Source organism: Danio rerio, chromosome 21 (assembly GCF_049306965.1).
Source record: "Danio rerio strain Tuebingen ecotype United States chromosome 21, GRCz12tu, whole genome shotgun sequence".
In the NCBI taxonomy this organism is placed as follows: domain Eukaryota; kingdom Metazoa; phylum Chordata; class Actinopteri; order Cypriniformes; family Danionidae; genus Danio; species Danio rerio.
In genome coordinates, this window is record NC_133196.1 from 47,641,074 (window position 1) to 47,655,000 (window position 13,927).

Consider the following 13,927-nt stretch of genomic DNA (forward strand, 5'->3'; position numbering starts at 1 on the left):
AAATAATCAGCCAATGGGGTAAGCAAATTAATCTTACGTCAAAAGAAAAAACAAGATTAATTTGCTTCCCCCATTGGCTAATTATTTTGCTTGTTTTAAGGAAAAACACTTAATATTGGCATATTATTTCTCGAAACAAGATAATATGTTTTGCTTGTTTAGAAAGTGCTTCCTGATTTAAGAAATTTTAGATATTTAGACTAGAAACAAGAAAAAAAATCTAAGCGAGAAAAGCATTTTTTGCAGTGTAATGCTGTGCACTGTCTTTCCACCACTTGAGAGGACAAGCCATGAGTGAGATAGAGGTCTCTTTGCGGTACAAGTCAATGTCTGCATCAATCTAACAAGTGTGTTCTGCAGTCCCCATGACTGTTATTAGTCGTAATCCTCGACTTATATTTTTCTTATATTTTTTTCTCCTTTTTCGTATCTTTTTAGAAAGAAACCGAAATGCTTCCACACATCCGATTTAAAACCCGCTTTAGGTTCGATCATTTCCAGCTCTTTTTCTTCCCCGCTACTAGCAGCACACTCCATTTCCGCATTACTGGATCTGTAGTGACAACAGACCGCAAAGGATGATGGCCACGCCTGGGCTGATGGGAATTGTAGTTCCTGCTACCTCCCGTTCGCTTCATTCGCCTGAGCAAACTTTTCTCAGATATATAGTTTTATTGAGTCATGCGACTACGGTAATATTGAAAAAAATTACTATTGTAGTATGACGGTATTTACAATATTGTTACATCCCTACAAATAATGGTTTATAACTCTCTGAAAATGACCCTTTTAGGCTTTGATCCTAGTTGTAGCTTTAAATTCAAATGAGATTGTGCTCTTTTTCAGAGTGGAGGTACAGGTGCCTGTGTGTCAGCATAATGGCAGATTCAAAACATGACTAACGTTCTATGCTAATGAGGGTGAGATGGTCGCTAGTGGGCGGGGCTTTCCCTCTCAGAATGTCAATCAAAGGGTTTCTGCGGTTTTTATGGAGTCCGATTATATAAAACTAAATCAATACATTTTAATCATCAATGTGCGTTCACATCAGATGCGGATGAAGCATCAGTGATTTATGTGTTAAATCAATGCAAAAATGCAAATAGACATATGTTTGCACATGTTTAAAATCCTCCAGATTATCGGCAGGGTTAATGGAAAGAGGGTGGCTCAAGTCTACCTCAGAATTCTTTCAGAAAATGCATCCGTACAGGTAAATTGGGTAGGCTGAATTGTCCGTAGTGTATGAGTGTGTGTGTGGATGTTTCCCAGAGATGGGTTGCAGCTGTAAAAACTTGCTGGATAAGTTGTCGGTTCATTCCGCTGTGGCGACCCCGGATTAATAAAGGGACCAAGCCGACAAGAAAATGAATGAATGAATGGTCTAATTAGGCCAGTAGGAAAAATACTAGCGTTGAACCCTGCAAACAACAGAGGATTTTTAAGATCAACAACAAACACACAAAGACAGCAACAGCACCTAGTAAAGCACTTTTATTTATAAGCTCGGTTGCATTAGAGCCAAACTGCAAAAAAAAAAAAAAAAGTACATTTTACTCAGAAAACAATATCGTACCCACCCACTTCATGACAATAAACTCAGCATGCCTCAACAAAACACAGTATATACTTCAAAAAACTATCAAAAGATGCTGATATGCCTTTCAGAAACGATAGAGAAGACGAAAACGTCACGAAGCAACTCTCCTTCAGTAGCCGTTTACAATGAGCCACGATTACTAGCGGACATAGAAAAGGTTTTCCATGCAGTTTATTTCTTTCGTTTCTAAATGAGCGCTAACTAATGAAAGGAAAAGAAGCTTTGGTTCTAATATGAAAGATCTTCGTCAGTAATACCACACAAGTAACCTAGAAACGTTGCGAAATAACCAGAATTAAGCACTCCTTGTGTACTGTGTTTATGGTAATATTTCACACAAGCCACCCTGATGATTAGCAGTTTTTTTTACAGCCATGGCCAAAATGTTTGTGTACACCTTGTTTCGATTAAAACGAATCAAAGAACAAAACAAAGAAATCGTGCATACAGTCGTCACATCAACATTCGTGTTTTACAAAATAAGTACTAGGAATCAAGAAGCGATATTTGACAAGTCTAATCAGCTCATACAGTATTACTAATGCAAATCTAACTGGTTAAAGTCGATCTGAACATACATTAATTTAAAGATGCGAACAAAAGTTAATATGCCTACCTACGCTTTTAAATAAGACAAAGAGGCTGAGTTGAATAGCAGTTAACGGATTATTCACCAGCCTCGAATCTGCAATACAATATCAACAAATTACAATAATAAGCTCTAAAAAAAAATGTTGGGTCGTGTTTACCCCGCACTGGGTTAAATATGGACCAACCCAACAGTTGGGTTACATAATGTAAATTTAAGAAGTTTACTCAACATTGGGTAAACACAACCCAGCATATTTTAGAGTGCATCCCTTTGTAGAATGTAAAATGTCCACCTCTTTTTTTTTTTTTTTTTGTATCATTTTAATAATTTCAGTGCTTTTCTTAAAGGAACAATCCACTTTTGGGGGGAGAAATCAGCTCATTTTATAACTCCTAGAGTTGAACAGATGAGTTTTACCATTTTTTAATCCATTCAGCCCATCTCCGGGTCTCGCTGGAACACTTTTAGCTTAGCTTAGCATAGATCATTGAATCTGATTAGACCGTTAGCATCTCGTAAAAAAATTCTAATTTGTTTACAAAGTTGAACAGACGAGTTTTACCATATTTAAATTCATTCAGCTGATCTCCTGGTCTGGTTGGAGCACTTTTAGCTTAGCTTAGCATAGATCATTGAATCTGATTAGACGGTTTACATCTCATCAAAAACTGATGCTAATGGTCTAATACAATTCAAGGATTTAAGCCAAACTAAGCAAAAAGTGCTGTCAAATCTGGAGTTGACCCGAACGGTTTCAAAAATGGTTAAACTCACATGTTTATCTCGATAAACACATTGAGAATTTTTAATGAGATGCTAACGGTCTAATCCAATTCAATGATTTATGCTAAGCTAAAAGTGCTCCTTTCAAACCCAGAAATCTCCTGAATTAATAAAAAAATGGTAAAAGTCATCTGTTTCACTCTATAAACACATTGGTATTTTTAATGAGATGCTAACGGACTAATACAATTCAACGATTTATGCTAAACTAAGCTAAAAATGCTCCTGTCAAACCCAGAGATCTCCTGAATAAATAAAAAATGGTAAAACTCATCTGTTTCACTCTATAAACACATTGGTATTCTTTAAATGAGATGCTAATGGTCTAATTCGATTCAATGATTTATGCTAAGCTAAGCTAAAAGTGCTCATTCCACATCAGAGATTGCCACAATGGATAAAAAAAATGGTGAAACTCATCTGTTTAACTCTGCAATCACGTTGATAATTTTTTACGAGATGCTAATGGTCTAATCTGATTCAATGATTTATGCTAAGCTAAGCTAAAAGTGCTCTTTCCACATCAAATTGTGCCTCAGCGAATTAAAAAATGGTTAAACTCCTCTGTTTAACTCTGCAATCACATTGATAATTTTTTACGAGATGCTAATGGTCTAATCCGATTCAATGATTTATGCTAAGCTAAGCTAAAAGTGCTCATTCCACATCAGAGATTGCCACAATGGATTAAAAAAATGGTGAAACTCGTATGTTTAACTCTGCAATCACGTTGATACTTTTTTACGAGATGCTAATGGTCTAATCCGATTCAATGATTTATGCTAAGCTAAGCTAAAAGTGCTCTTTCCACATCAAATTGTGCCTCAATGAATTAAAAAAATGGTGAAACTCATCTGTCTAACTCTGCAATCACGTTGATATTTTTTTACGAGATGCTAATGGTCCTATCTGATTCAATGCTTTATGCTAAGCTAAGCTAATGGTGCTCTTTCCACATCAGATTGCCTCAATGGATTCAAAAAATGGTGAACTCATCCGTTTAACTATGCAATCATGTTGACATTTTTTACGAGATGCTAATGGTCTAATCCAGTTCAATAGTTTATGCTAAGCTAAGCTAAAAGTGCTCTTTCCACATCAGAGATTGCCTAAATGGATTAAAAAAATAGTGAAACTCATCTGTCTAACTCTGTAATCACGTTGATAATTTTTTACGAGATGCTAATGGTCTAATCCGATTCAATGATTTATGCTATGCTAAGCTAATAAAAACCTGGAGATCTGTTTAACTCTAAAATGAGTCTGTTTCCAGAAAATGGAGTGTTCCTTTAATAAATCTGAATTTGTGAGTAGTTAGCGCCTTCTGTTGACTGTCACAGTAAAACAAATGGCGCATCAGTAGATTTAACACGTCCCCAACTGTTAACAACACTGATTATTGAAAGCTCTCTCTCTCTCTCTCTCTTCTGCTGAATTTGAATAGAAGTATAGCCCAGACATCCAATCAACCATTTAAGAGCTTTTACTACTTCCTTTTGTAACAGAAAGAAAACGAAATGAAAAGTAAAACATCCCTGAATCCTAAAAGGAAGAACAAATATGCCAACTCTACTGGAAGAACTTTGTCAAAGTGCTCTGAGCACATCGCACACCACACCAGATTTGGAGCAAAGGTCTGACATGCATTTAATGTAGCCCAACAAACCATTGCAGCTCTTGATAATGCAAAGGTCAGCAGCGTCTTTAACTTTAAGTCCTTTGAGTGGGTTGCTCAGCCCCCCCCCCCTTGATCCACCGGTTTTTGCAGTGCGGATCTTATATTAGGTTTTGTGTGTGTTTTTTTGCCATCGATGCAGCTTTGATTTTAAGGGCTAAATTCTGAAAAGTCGCTTGTGCTTTCAACTGATTGTCTGAAAACCGGGCAGTGAAGGATTCGCTGTGTATCTCTTCAATCACATTCACGTATAAAAGGTATCACAATATCCTCACCTAGCAGTTTATCAATAATCGTAGAGTTCAAAAAAGTATTGATGTTATTTCAAGCGTATAAACGGAGATCCGTTTTAATCCGGATTCTACATTCAAGGATTTTTTTTTTTCACAGACATAAAAGAGAGATTGAAAACTCTGTTTACTGCATCTATCAAGATACCCGTGTCGATTTTATAAACCACAGGATCATTTTTATTGTGTTTTATTAATTTTTTTGGAATGTAATAGTCGCTCCATGCTCCGAATTTTATTAAAATATCTAAGCTAGTTGCAAATGTAGCACTTATGGTCATGATTTGTAAACACCCGAAATGCTAAATGCTAAAAAAGAAAACAAAACTACACAGCAGGGTTGCAACAGCAAAGTGGCTTCATCGTAGTTTATCCATAACAGAAAGGTTCCGAGTAAATGCTAATGTAAATGTGATGACGCTGTAAAGCAGAGGGCCAATGGAGTTCAAGGAAACGATGAGAAGCTGGGAGCTTCTGCATCCTCAAACGACTGATCCTGCGACTGTTTTCAACTAGGAGAGAAAGAAGAGATTAAGGTCAGTGCGCATGTTTTAATGCAGCCACAATTTTGTCTACAAAAATTATATTCTCATGTGTGTGTGTGTTTTTTTTTTTTTTCATTTTAGGGAGTTTCAAGCACAGAGAAAATCTGGCATCCTCAAAGCCCAACACTGCGTAAGATTTTCCTTTGTATTGGTATAAGAGTAATATTGAGTATAGAGTTAAGCAAGGCTGTAGGTTCGCTCTTGACATTGGTGGGGACGTACATCCCTAGAGATGCACAGAAGTGCTAATGTTAAAAACATGACTCGATTCTGGCTAAAATGTGAATCACGATTTGTTTTGGCTTAAAATCAAGATCAGGATGAGAGTAAATAATATTTGAGCGGCTGAAGAATATGTAGTCAGATATGATGTCCACAGCCATATCACCCTGCAGCCCAACACCGGTTACTCACTGAAGCTAAGCAGGGCTGAGCCCGGTCAGTACCTGGGTGGGAGACCACATGGGAAGACTAGGTTGCTGTTGGAAGTGGTGTTAGTGAGGCCAGCAGGGGGCGCTCAACCTGTGGTCTGCGTGAGTCCTAATGCCCCAGTATAGTGAAGCAGACACTACACTGTCAGTGGGCGCCGTCTTTCGGATGAGACGTTAAACCGAGGTCCTGACTCTCTGGGGTCATTAAAAATCCCATGGCACTTCTCGTAATAAGCAGGGGTGTAACCCCGGTGTCCTGGCCAAAGTCCCTCAATCGGCCCTTACTATCATGGCCTCCCAATCATCCCCCTCCACCGAACTGGCTGTATCACTGTCTCTCCACTCCCCCAATAGCTGGTGTGTGGTGAGCGCACTGGCGCCGTTATCCTATGGCTGCCGTCGCATCATCCAAGTGGATGCTGCACACTGGTGGTGGTGTGGAGAGACCCCCCTCATGATTGTGAAGCGCTTTAGGTGTATGGACATGCACACAAAAAAATGCGCTATATAAATACTAGGGATGTAACGGTATCAGAATTTCACGGTACCTCGGTATGAATGGCACGGTACGGTATTTATTGAATAATTTACAGGAAAAACGAAACTAATGAAAAGACTCGAAAAAAGTGGCAAAAGTGTTTATTTACCTTATTGAACATATCAATGACATACAAATTAGTCATCTATCTGTAAGTTTCGATACAGGAACTTACATTTTTCAATTTTAATAACCAAAAACTATTAAACCATATAAAAAAAATAAAGTTTTAATTCAGTATTGTTGAAAACTCATCTCATTCAACATTTAATCACTCACTCACTCAGATAGAGATGGGCTTTTTAAGGAAAATTATCATATAAGTATAATCTGGTGAAAGCTGGGATCTCTGGGCATGTCCCCTGCAACAGAAAAAACCCCTCTCATTTGGGACTGAGGTTTCTGGGACAGAGAGATATGACTTGGCCCAGGTTGACAGCAGTGGGTAACGCTGTGCATTGTCTTTCCACTACTTGAGAGGACAAGCCATGAGTGAGATAGAGGTCTCTTTGCGGTACAAGTTAATGTCTGCATCAATCTAACAAGTGTGCTGTGTTCTGCAGTCCCCATGACTGTTATAAGTCGTATTCAGGGCCGGAGCAAGCTGAACTGCCGCTCTAGGCAGAGGACGATCACGCCGCCCTCAACCCCAATGTGAAAACGAAAGTGACCAGTTATGAAAATGAAGTGAGGTGTCGCGGACCTCTATTCTGCCGCCCTATGCGCGGATATAACTGAGGACACGCGGGTGCTGATGGAGGTGTCGCTGACGCCGCCCTCTCTATTCTTGCGTCTATGCGCGAATATATCTGAGGACGTGGGTGGTGAGGGAGGTGTCGCGGACATAACGGAGGACGTGGGTGGTGAGGGAGGTGTCGCGGACATAACGGAGGACGTGGGTGGTGAGGGAGGTGTCGCGGACATAACGGAGGACGTTGGTGGTGAGGGCGGTGTTGCGGACAAAACGGAGGACGTGGGTGGTGTCGCGGATGCCGCCCTCTCTATACTGCCACCCAAGGCGGCCGCCTAGGTCGCCTCTATGGACGCGCCGGCCCTGGTCGTATTCCCCGACTTATATTTCACCACAGTCTGGCAGTGCCTGCAGACACATTTCCGCATTACTGGATCTGTAGTGACAACAGACCGCAATGGATGATGGCCACGCCTGGGCTGATGGGAATTGTAGTTCCCGCTACCTCCCGTTCGGTTCATTCACCTGAGCAAACTTTTCTCAGAAATACAGTTTTATTGAGTCATGCGCCTACGGTAATATTGAAAACAATTACTATTGCGGTATGACGGTATTTACAATATTGTTACATCCCTAATAAATACAGATTACATCACATGACATTTACATTACATGATGTGCTGTCATCATGGCAAAGATAAAATAAATCAGTTACTAGAAATAAGTTATCAAAACTATGCTTAGAAATGTGTTGAAAAAATCTGTTATGAAGAAATTGGGGAAATCTTTTTTTAGCATGGCTAATAATTCTGAATATATATATATTATACTATATAATTCTGACTATAATATTTTCAGTTTTCTCACCTGACTCTTATTTAGCGATGGCAGCTGGAGAGCCCGAGCGGTGGAAATGGACTATCTGCCACTTGCCGTCTTTACGATGCCAGATTCGTGTTTCTTCGGACTGGGCAGTGCAGGGCATCCCGTTATTGTCTAGGTACTGTGTGATGCGAATGTAGGCGATGCAGGCGGCCTCCTCGCCGATCAGATGGATGTGAGGGTTGAGGATGGTAGTGTGAACCGGCTTGCTGTTCTTTGACCACACTGTTATAGAGAAAAAGAAGAAAACAAAGAGAGCCTTTTCATATTTCAGGCTTTCTCAGAAGAGGAGGTCATCATAGTGGGTAAACTCAGAGTGCAGTGAATGCGGGAGCACGACAAATCATTGTTTTGACAATCCTATTTGCTGAAATAACTCCACAATGGTGATATGAAGACTTTCAGAAAAAGGAAAACAATAGCGTTAGACTGATAATGACAGGTAGAAAAGAGAATAATGTCAGATTTACTGTCCTGGCCCCATAGACGCTCACTGCAAAAAAATGCTTTTCTTGCTTAGATTTTTTTGTCTTGTTTGTAGTCTAAATATCTAAAATTTCTTATATCAAGAAGCATTTTCTAGACCAGGGGTTCCCAAACTTTTCAGGCCGCGACCCCCAAAATGACAATGCCAGTGACTCGCGACCCCCAATATCCTCTGAGGTTGTTATAAATACAGAAACCTTGCATGCAATGGCGCACACACACCAATGGACCCAAGTCCATTCAGTCTTCTTTTAATTTTTTTAATGTATGAGAGCTGTAAATGGGCCACAAAGTTTAACCGGGTGTTATGAAATCTGCTGCATCTGATGCTATTGCTGTGTCTTTAATACAATGTAATTACCGCAGGGGTTGCAATCCAATAGAAGTAGTAACTATAAGCTACTACAGTAACTATATACGGCATAAACGACTTTTTTTTCTTCTCTTCAGTAGGTTATGGATAAAATATGGTAATTCTTATGGTTTAATAAAAATAAATAGATTTTTGGAAACCACCAGGCGACCCCCCCCCTTCATTGTCCCGCGACCCCTCGGGGGGTCCCGACCCCCACTTTGAGAACCATTGTTCTAGACAAGCAGAACTTATTGTCTTGTTTTGAGAAATAATATGCCAATATTAAGTGAGTTTTTCCTTAAAACAAGCAAAATAATCAGCCAATGGGGGAAGCAAATTAATCTTGTTTTTTCTTTTGACGTAAGATTAATTTGCTTACCCCATTGGCTGATTATTTTGCTTGTTTTAAGGAAAAACTCACTTAATATTGGCATATTATTTCTCAAAACAAGGCAATATGTTTTGCTTGTTTAGAAAATTCCTCTTGATTTAGGAATTTTTAGATATTTGGACTAGAAACAAGACAAAAAATCTAAGCAAGAAAAGCATTTTTTGCAGTGCTGCATTAGAGACACCTCACACAAGCAGTGATTAGTTTTTTTTTAAACAAAGATGATTTAATACAAGTATTTATACGTATTTACATATGTATTTAAAATATATATTCCTAACGTCCAAGGATTTGAAATATTGAAGACTGTTAAACGTGTCTTAATCTTTTGAAAATATGAAACACATTTACCGGCCACTTTATTAGGTACACCTTATTAGTACTGGGCTGGACCCCTTTTTGCCTTTAGAACTGCCTTAATCCTTCATGGCAGAGATTCAACAAGGTACTGGAAATATTCCTCAGAGATTTTGCTCCATATTGACATGATAGCATCACAGTTGCTGCAGATTTGTCGGCTGCACATCCATGATCCATGATCTCCCGATCCACCACATCCCAAAGGTGGATTTGGACCACATCCCAAAGGGGCCATTTGAGTACAGTGAACTCATTGTCATGTTCAAGAAACCAGTCTGAGATTATTCACATTTTATGACATGGTGTGTTATCCTGCTGGAAGTAGCCATCAGAAGATGGAGACACTGTGCTCATAAAGGGATGGACATGGTCAGCAACAATACTCAGGTAGGCTGTGGCGTTGACGCCATGCTCAATTTGTAATAATGAGCCCAAAGTGTGCCAAGAAAATCTCCCCCACACCATTACACCACCACCACCAGCCTGAACCGCTGATACAAGGCAGGATGGATCCATGCTTTCATGTTGTTAAAGCCAAATTCTGACCCGAGCATCTGAATGTGGCAGCAGAAATGGAGACTCATCAGAGCAGGCAACGTTTCTCCAATCTTCTATTGTCCAGTTTTGGTGAGTCTGTGTGAATTGTAGCCTCATCTTCCTGTTCTCCGGTGTGGTCGTCTGCTGCTGTAGCTCATCCGCCTCAAGGTTCAATGTGTTGTGTGTTTAGAGATGCTCTTCTGCAGAGCTCGGTTGTAACGAGTGCTTATTTGAGTTACTGTTGCCTTTCTATCAGCTGGAGCCAGTCTGGCCATTCTCTTCTGACCTCCGGCATCATCAAGGCATTTGCGCCCACAGAACTGCCGCTCACTGGATATTTCCTCTTTTTCAGAGCATTCTCTGTAAACGCTAGAGATGGTTGTGCGTGAATATCCCAGCAGATCAGCAGTTACTGAAATACTCAGACTCAGTTTGGCAGCAACAACCATGCCACGTTCAAAGTCACTTAAATCCCCTTTCTTCCTCATTCTGATGCTCGCTTTGATTTGTAGCAGATCGTCTTGACCATGTCTTCTGAGTTGCTGCCATGTGATTGGCTGATTAGAAATTTGCGCTAACGAGCAGTTGGACAGATGTACCTAATAAAGTGGCCGGTGAGTATTATAATTTACTGTGCATCTGCATTAGATTAGTCGGCACTGAAGACAAAATAGAATTATTAAAACAAAAAAACCTTAAGATCACAGTCCAAACATTGGTACACCCAATTTAATATGTTGAGTAAAAAATTAAATCAAAAGGAAACACAAAAACATCAAATTTTGGTGAAACTTTGTAGTTTGTAATTTTTTCAATGACTCATTTCAATTGAAACGTATTCATCACACACACATTAGATTGCTGCTTACATTTAACCAGCGTTACACTGCAAATGCTTTTCCTACTTAGTGTTTTTGTCCTGTTCTAGTCCAAATATCTAATTATTTTGCTTGTATTAGCACAAAACTCACTTCATTTTTTACTCATTATTTCTGAAAACCAGACAATATTTTACACATGTCTAGAAAATGCTTCTTGATTTAAGAATTTATTGATATTTGGACTAGAAACAAGACAAGGAAAGACAAGTAAGAAAAGCATTTTTGTTTTTGCAGAATATAATAATGCTGATGACAGGCAGAACAATAATAAGATTTAATAAAAAAAAAATCTTCTTTAATTCATTTGCATATTGTAGGTACATGCTTCCTCTTACAGTTTTCAAAGTAGAAGCGATGGAAGTCCAGACCCTCCACCAGGTTTCCCAGAGCTTCGGGTTCAAACGCTGTAACGCTGGGATCACACATCTTCCTGCACACAAACATCACCTCTTGCTAGTTATTGTTAGTATTATTATTCATTCATTCATTTTCTTTTGGCTTAGTTCCTTTATTAATCCGAGGTCGCCACAGCGGAATGAACCGCCAACTTATCCCGCACGGTTTTACACAGCAGATGCCCTTCCTGCTGCAACCCATCTCTGGGAAACATCCACACACACTCATACGCTGCGGACAATTTAGCCTAAACAATTCACCTGTACGGCAACTGACCCAGCCGAGGCTCGAACCAGCGACCTTCTTGCTGTAAGGCAACAGCACTACTTACTGCGACACTGCGTTGCCATGTTATTGTTATTATTATTATCAGTGCATGCATATTTAAATCTGCAACTTTTTATAGGTCATTTAAACAAGCCCAAGTTTTACGTTAAAAGCTTATTACAAATATGATCATATGACTCTCTTTGGTAACTTTTAACTTGAAAAGTGTGTATAAGACATATACAATCATGACATATGAATATGAATTATATTAATGTTTGCTTATGACAACTGTCCTTGAGGGTGCTTTCACACTTGGTTCAATTGCCTGGAATGAACTAAAGACTATGGGTGCGTCTGAAACGGCATACTTCCATACTATATAGAACGCTAAAAACAGTATGCGAACCGAGTAGTATGTCCGAATTCATAGAATTTGAAAAACAGTATGTGAGAAGTACCCGGGTGACTATCCCATGATGCCCCATGAGACAGTCATGAATGGGAAGTGAAGTGACACAACTGACGTAGTCCGAATTCCATCCATACTGCTCACATTCATACTGTATAGAACACAGCCGAGTAGTACATCTAAAATCAAACGAAGTATATTACAAGTAGTAAACGGTTTTGGACACAGCCTATAGAATACACAAAAGGTGTCACTCGTATAGTTTTAAATGGGGGAAAGAGTAACGATCAATATGGCTAATAAAGCCTCGCCTACTAGAACAGGAGCCAATCAGCGATCGCTATAACTAAATGAGAAGCGAAGCATTCCCAAAACTCACGTGTAACTCTCGAAGTCTCCATTGCTGATGGCTTCAATCAGCTGCTCGGTTACTTTGATGATTTCCTGCTTCCTCACTGGAGAACAGAAAGATAGATTAGCTCTCGTTTTTTACCTTTTGTTCAGTTTTAAGCCTAAGAAATACTGTAGTGATACATGAAACTGATATCTTGGCTTACCTGTTCTAAAAAAAAGCTGGGTTGTTGTAACTCAACGTTGGATCAAATATGGACAAACTAAACCATTGAGATTTACCATATTTGATTTAATGTAAACCTAGCATTTTCAGCCCAGGCTCATTCTGAAAACGTTCCCCTGTATACATTTCTGGAGAGTGCCAAATACATCCCAAGAGGTACTTTTTTTGCATTTTTTTGTTTTCACTAATCCACCAGAGGCCGCTGTTTACACCTTTTTAGAGTGCCATTCGCACCTGCTATTCTTACATAGATCCACCAGAGGCCAATGTCAACTTACTGACTGACTCCTTCCCTGAACCCAACCATTAGTGTTTTAAAAAGCAATTCTGAAAAGGAAAAGCTATCACGGTCACCTGATTTTACTTTTGCTTTCTGATTTTACCATGTTGTCACCCAGTTATTTACTTGCCTTTTTATATTTTGCCTTTTGCTTTTGTTGTACCTGCTTTCTGAAATCGGACTCGAACCCCGTCCTAGTGGTCAACTCCTCTCTGTGTCTCAAGTCCATCAGTGTACGTGGCGAGCTACTGGGCAAACTGATAACAGTGGGAAAGCCATCCATACCGAGGTAAGTGGTCAGCTGGTAACGGCATAATAACGCTCCATATCGTTCATTTTAAAGCCGTTTTCAGAATGAGCCTATGTTGAGCCTTTTTCTGCGTACAGTTGTGTCCACAGGGGATGTTTACATGGAAACTTGTACAGCACTCATTTTTATTGTCCCAACAAGTTGAACTAAAAAAATGGAAATGTGTTAAATTGGAGCAAAACGTTGCCGGAAAACTGGTCTATTACGTCAACGAATGCTTAGAAAACACAAATTCACAAGAAAATAATCATGGATGGACGGACGGATGGACGGAAGGATGGATAGATAGATAGATAGACGGATGGACGGACAGAAGGACGGACGGACAGACAGATAGACAGACAGACAGATAGACAGACAGACAGATAGACAGACAGACAGACGGACATGATGATAAACAGACATATAGATAGATACACAGACAGCTAGATAGAACAACCCAAGCTCATTCTGGAAACGTAGCCCCGCGGACGTTTTCTGGAGACAGCGATTTACGTGGCCGGAGGTACGTAAAGGCCGCGTTCAGTTTTTTTCGAGCGAACGCTGCGGGGCGGTGTGGCGCCGCTCCGCCCCTCCTCTTCACGCTCGCCGGCCGACGGCTCGCGTCCGAGTGGAGGGCTTTCCCGATGCAATCAGTTTGTCCTCTTA

General features: G+C 39.9%; 1 protein-coding gene across 8 annotated transcripts in view; it reads right to left on the reverse strand.

Moving 5' to 3' along the window:
- Positions 1-1,476: 1,476 nt before the first annotated feature.
- camk2a (calcium/calmodulin-dependent protein kinase II alpha) overlaps positions 1,477-13,927 on the reverse strand; it is a 59,204-nt gene continuing 46,753 nt past the window's right edge. For 4 of the 8 annotated variants that reach the window (NM_001017741.3, NM_001423709.1, NM_001423711.1 and 1 more), the window contains 4 exons: positions 12,492-12,567; positions 11,373-11,467; positions 8,013-8,252; positions 1,479-5,452 (listed from right to left, as the gene is read on the reverse strand). In NM_001017741.3, the coding sequence (NP_001017741.3) occupies positions 8,020-8,252; positions 11,373-11,467; positions 12,492-12,567 (404 nt within the window). In that variant the 3' untranslated portion in view covers positions 1,479-5,452; positions 8,013-8,019. Of the gene's footprint in view, positions 5,453-8,012; positions 8,253-11,372; positions 11,468-12,491; positions 12,568-13,927 lie in introns of all 8 variants that reach the window. The other 4 variants (XR_012396545.1, XR_012396544.1, XM_068215864.2 and 1 more) reach the window with 2 other exon arrangements.